Below are 6,205 nucleotides of genomic sequence, written 5' to 3'. Positions count from 1 at the left end.
ACTCCAAACACCGTTTCCCTGATCATATTGACATGATACGGCTCGGGGTGCGTCTTTTTCCCTTTTGCTGACTTGTGAGCTGGTCTTGGTACTTCAGGGATCATATCATCCAGTAACAGTTGTACGAATCGTGGATACATCAGCCGTGTAGCTTCTGTAGTCGCTTTTGCCAACATGCATAGGAGGAACATCCGGGAATAACTGAACTTCTCCCGGAATGTTAATGCGTACATAATGCGAACCCAATCGGCTCTCAAGCTATCAAAACCTCCCCTCAAATCCAACAAACTATGAATAACCACATGAAACAGAAACCTCTAGTAAGGCGGGAGGTGCTTCTTCTCCAATGACTTTCAGTCTGTGTCATAACCCACTGAGCTTGGCCTTGTCCCCCTTTTCAAATATGTAATCCGGTTCATCCCTTATCTTCAAGGCTCGTCTAATATCACCTTCTATGATCTTTAATGTCTTTCCAACCACCTTGGTGATAATGGATAGAGAATCACATGCTGCTTTTGCGTTCACCCAGAATTCAGTCACCCATTTAGAGTAGATGGTAGGGTTGGCAGAGATAGCATACTCCAGAGTTGATTGCCTAAGCCCCTTGATCATGTAAGTGAACACTTTGTCTTTCTTCTTCATAGGCCATTCAAGGGGAAAAAATAGATTATGCAACTGAAATCAAACATTTAGATAATGAGAATCATCATAGATAACTTAATTAAATATGAGATAAGTAATATACAATCATTTAAGTATGTACAAAGTGTCCTAGATAAGTATATATACTTGTACTTGATTAGATATATATTATTTGTTTCAATAAGTTAACAAGTTGGTTTTAGTCTATTAACAAGTTAATAAGTCCATAATACATTGTTTTTACATGTCCTATGTCCTTAGATCAAACAGTCGTTTATGTTCAAAATAGTCCAGTGGCAATCCAGGTTCAAAGTTCTGAAAATTTTGCCAAATGTAGAAAATTCGCATGGGAGGAATTCGCATGGAGCTCCATTCGCTTCGCATGAATAAGCGAAGTGAATAAGAGATTCCATTTGCTTGGCATGGGGTGCGAAGCTAATTAAAATTGTATTCGCATCGCATGGAGGTGCGAAGCGAATAGGAATTAGATTCGCATCGCATGGAGGTGTGAAGCGAATAGGAATTTTCATTCGCTTCGCATGTTTCATGCGATGCGAATAAGATTTCCCATTCGCTTCGCATGGTTTCATGCGATGCGAATAAGATTTCCTATTCACTTCGCATGAACCATGCGAAGCGAATACCACCTTTTTGCAAATTTTCCTCCTTTGCGAATAAAATCCACTTGGCCCCCTTTTTGTTCCTTTTTCTCTCCAACTAGTCGTCTAGACCCGAATTGAAAATCTGGAGCACGTGGGACTCTATCACTTTCATTTACATCGTTAATCGGACTTCAATAAGTCCGAAACAACCCTAGATCTACAATCTATACAAACTTAAATCTAAACCTAAGATCTATTGATGATTTTCATGTTCTTGATGGAAGATAGCAACTATGAACAATAACAAGATCCAACACCTAGATCTGACCGTTGGTGTAAGAAAACTGAAGAAAGAGGAACAAGATGGAATGATTATGATGTTATACTAAGGGTGTTGGTTCCATCTTTGTAATCAAAGTGTGATAATAAGGCTTGATTTGTTGTGGATCTTTGAAGTACAGGTTGGGAATGAGAGAAAATTAGAGAGAGAAATTGAGAGTGTATTGGTAAAGTAAAAGTGAATAGTGAAAGATATTTTGAGTTACCCTTATATATAGGGTCAACCTATCTCGCGATAGGGTCAAAAAATCGTGAATATTCAACAAAAATACGTTCTTAGTCCTCGGTCTTTAAAAATGTTTGCACATTCAAACCTGAAACACATTTACCCACCATATCCAAGTGCTTGTTTGTTTTTCTAATTTTCTTTTGTCGGTCCATAACTTTTAACGTTTGCAAAATGATCTCTTTGACAAAAATAAACTAAGGTTTAAATAAAAATTTAGGATAAAATAAAATAAAATAAGGTTAAAAGAAAATATTAAAATAGATATTATTTTAGAAAATAAAAAAAAACAAAACAAAAATAAAATTATAGTTAAAAGAAAATTACAAAATTATTTTACATAATGCTTTTAATTGATTAGATTAACCAATTTACAAAGAACAATCGCAACGTGGAATCATATTGATTTGCAAAGTCCTAGATCCCGTTTCTATTTTGATATTATTGTGTCACAATTTCATCATCGATTGTAGATATTATCCACTTGTTTAACTTGAAAAGTGGTTTGATGTCAACGTGATACATTTGAAGTTCAATTAGGCACGGTGCTTTTGTGGTCCCCACTTAATCAGACATGTTACTGATTTCATCATACCTCGGGCTTAGTTTGTGTTGACATATCACCTCAACTTGACTTAAACCTTTCTTATTTGATCACAGTACGCTTATTGACACATCTGACACTTTATTTTTGCACACTTGACTCGATCTAGAAAGATTAAAATAAAGCAGAAGTTCAAGGCCTTAACAATCAGGTCTTGTATGACTACAAACAGAGAAAGTCCAAGGCTTGAACAAAAGATAGAAAATAAAACAAAGCAGAAGATTCAGGGCCTTAACAAACATAGAAAGTCCAAGACTTGAATCAAAATAAATGAAGAAATAAAGAAGTTAAAATTCCTAGGACTGACTTTTCTTGATTTTTCCTTTTCTTTTCTGAATCTTTTTAATTTTATTTTCTTTTCTTTTCTTGACACTTTTCTTGACTCAATAACATTTAAAATTGACACAGACTTCATAAGACAACTATGATCAGGTAAAGAGAGGCTTGGGTATGACATGTGTAATTGCATTTCAACCTTCATGAATATGACTTTAACGGAATCATGTAAACACTTCATAAACGTTTGGCCACTAGCACCGGTATGGTTTAAGTTTATATCACCCAACATTACTTGTTTGTCAAGCCTATCTACACATCTATGAATGATCTTGTAAACTTTTGATTTACTCTTTTCATGCGCTAGGAACATTACATGCCAAAGTACTATCATTTTTCATAAGGTCGGATCAAATTCTTGATTTGAAAATTTTAAATACCCGACTCCCTCTAAGCAGGAGCTCCGTCTAAGCAAGATAAATCTTTTGAATTTTCTTAAATAGGAGTAAAGATGAAATTAATATTATATATAAAATTATAATAATAAAATCTTTTTGTTAAGTCAATGACGACTTGATTTTGTTTTTCTTAAAGTAAATTGAAAATATTTTTGGTGAGTTAAAGTTAACTCATTTTCCCCCTCTAAAATTATGACATATTTGAAAAATATTTACAATTTTAAAAATAAAAGGATAAAGGAAAATTACTTAAAAGAAATCATGCCGAAAGATTCGACGAGATATAAAAATCGGGCATGACTGAAAGCTTTTGTAAAGAGATCTGCAAAGTTAAAATCAGTATGGACTCTTTTAATGTTGACAAGCTTACGATCAAAACAATCACGAATAAAGTGTATTCGGATGTCAATGTGTTTTGTCTTTGAGTGCTGGACAGGTTTTTAGCAATCGCAATAGCAGCCTCATTATCACATTTGATCGTAGTATAAAAGAAATTTAAACCGTAATCCAGCAGCTTATGCTGGATCCAAATGACTTGGGAACAGCAATTGGATGCGGCGATGTACTCGGTTTCAGCAGTTGAGGTGGATACGGTGACTTACTTCTTGCATTGCCAAGAGATTAATCTGTCGGCCAGAAATTGGCATCCCTGATGTTAACTTACGGTCAAGATTGCATCCCCCATAATCATTGTCTGTGTATGAATGAAGTTCCAAGGGAGAGTATTTTTTGGTACCAAAGTCCCAATTTAGGTCTACCCTTGAGGTATCTAAAAATACGTTTGACAGCAGTCATGTGAGATTCTCTCGGATCAGATTGATATCGTGCACACTGACAAACAGGGAACATGATGTCCAGTCTGCTTGTAGTGAGATACATCAGTGAGCCAATCATATACCTATACAAGTGTTGATCGACTGTCTTTCCTGATGGATTAGGAGTGAGAACTGGTCGTGTAGCGATTGATGTCATAAATGCAGATGAATCCTTAAACCCAAACTTTTGAACAATATCCTGGACATACTTTTCTTGATGAATCAAAGTACTATCCATCTTTTTCTCAACTTTCAAACTCAGGAAGAAAGTCATTTCTCCCAAAGAACTCATCTCTAATCACTTCTGCATGACCTCACAAAACTATTTGCAAAGATTATCATTCATTGACCCGAAGATGATATCATCAACATATACTTGAACTAGAATCAGATCTCCCCGAACTTTCTTGACAAAGAGTGTTTGATCAATCACACCTCTTTTATAGCCATTCTTTACTAAGTGATCAACGAGTGTTGCATACCAGGAACGGGGTTCTTGGTGAAGGCCATAAAGAGCTTTGTCAAGACGATAAACATAGTCAGGGTGATCTGGATCCTGAAATCCTTGGGGTTGCTTGACATAAATCTCTTCTTTCACCTTTCCATATAAGAAGGCAGTCTTTACATCCATCTGATATACTTTGAAGTTCATGTACGAGGCGTAGGCCAAAACGATGCGTATTGCCTCTAATCTGGCCATGGATGCATAGACTTCAACGTAATCAAGTCCCTCTCTCTGCGAAAAGCCTTGTAAAACAATATGGGCTTTTTTTCTTATGATAATCCCCTTGTCGTCCTTTTTATTCCGGAACACCCACTTTGTTCCAATAGGCTTCTTATTTTCTAGTTTTTCCACTAGCCTCCACACACTTAGCTTCTTGAACTGTAACAGCTCTTTTTGCATGGCTTTAACCCAAGAATTCTCTCTCATAGAAACTCTGTAAACTTTGGGCACTACCTGTGAAATAAAAAAAGCAAAAAGACACATGTTAATAGTACCAGATGTGCTACGTGTTTGGATGCCGGCGGAAGGGTCTCTGATAATGTTCTCTGTCGGGTGTCTTCTGTGAATTGGCAGTTGAGGAATGATGTGTTGTAAAACACACGTATTTTCCGCACCTTTTATCTACGTATTGTATTACATTTTATGTATTTTAACTTGTTTTAGATGGGTATTACATATTTTTATTTATCTTGTAGGTTTTGGGTGGAAAGGAAGAAAAAACCGAGCTTTTCGGAGAGCATACGGGTCTTTTACGCATACAACTTCAAGACAAAGCTCAAGGCCCGGCCCGTATGCATCATGGACAAGCCCAAGCTACATTATATTATATTATATAAAATAAAAAAAACCCTAAGGGCTGCTAGAGACTTTCGATCGCAAGGACAGCAGGGGAAAAAGAAAGAAAAAAGTGTTTTTCGGATTAGGGTTTGATCGTGTGACGGCTAGGGAAGGAAGAAGACACAAGAACCAAGCCTCGGGGACATTTCTCATCAGTTGTAGCAGCCAAGAACAGCCCGGAATTCATCCATATCCTTTCTTTTCATAACATTGTTCATCATCTTTTTATACTTGTTCAATTGATTAGTAGTTTTGCAATTGCTTGAGATATTGACTTGTTATTGATATTTGTTGATCATTGAATTATTGTTAAGATGATTGGGATGAGTTTATTGATGATGTTATTAAGTGTTTGCTGCCGTCCAAAAAATATGATTAGAGGCTAAACTTGTTAGTTCTACCTAGGAATGATGATAATTGTTAAAGTTTGATGAGCTTGTTGGATTGTTTGATTGATAGACGTATATTGTTATTGTAAACTTTGACTTAGACATGAATTAGGTTGTGTTTAGTGGCTGGAAATTTTGGTGATTCATTGCATAAACCCCGGTTGTTGATTGATTAGTTTTGTGTTGATTGATCGGTGCATTGTTTAATTCTAGACTTTGTGTTTAGGGTTTGTTTGCGGTAGGTACCACCATAGGGTTTTGTTGCATGATTTATTGGATTAAGTACAGCGGTTAGGCACCTTCTTTGAGACCGAGAGGTGATAAGAAGTTAGGGTTGTCTCATTACCTTTGCATGCTAGAATAAGGATTGCGCGAGAGCGAGTTCGTTTCTTGTCAGGTTTAGGTGTTTTGAGCGACTAGTTGATCTATTTTGGTTTAAGTTGAATTGTTCCTCTATCCTTGGTTGTGTAGTATTCATTGCCATTAGGGTCGAGTGTTGGTGAGACCGAGAG

At 36.3% G+C, this 6,205-nt stretch overlaps 1 protein-coding gene across 1 annotated transcript; it reads right to left on the bottom strand.

Annotated features, from left to right (window-relative positions):
• Nucleotides 1–363: 363 nt before the first annotated feature.
• On the bottom strand, nt 364–4,236 carry LOC143572294 (uncharacterized). The gene is made up of 3 exons (XM_077057489.1): nt 3,927–4,236; nt 3,750–3,841; nt 364–675 (listed from the first exon to the last, which is right to left on the bottom strand). Exons 1-3 carry the CDS (start codon nt 4,234–4,236, stop codon nt 364–366), a joined length of 714 nt encoding a protein of 237 aa, XP_076913604.1.
• Nucleotides 4,237–6,205: the final 1,969 nt, after the last annotated feature.

The sequence above is a fragment of the Bidens hawaiensis genome, unplaced genomic scaffold (genome assembly GCF_021521415.1).
Source record: "Bidens hawaiensis isolate Kalapana, Puna unplaced genomic scaffold, B.hawaiensis_p1.1 tig00025797_1, whole genome shotgun sequence".
Classification (NCBI taxonomy): Eukaryota; Viridiplantae; Streptophyta; class Magnoliopsida; order Asterales; family Asteraceae; genus Bidens; species Bidens hawaiensis.
This window is presented reverse-complemented; position numbering and strand designations above follow the sequence as displayed.

Bases quoted from the DNA above. Each gene is read 5' to 3' on its own strand.
- LOC143572294 (XM_077057489.1), bottom strand. From the start codon at position 4,236: ATGACTTTCTTCCTGAGTTTGAAAGTTGAGAAAAAGATGGATAGTACT. The intron at 3,842-3,926 runs GTATTTTTAGAT...ATTCATACACAG, and splicing joins TCACATGACTGCTGTCAAAC to ACAATGATTATGGGGGATGC. The intron at 676-3,749 runs GTAAGTCACCGT...GTTTGATTTCAG, and splicing joins ATCTCTTGGCAATGCAAGAA to TTGCATAATCTATTTTTTCC.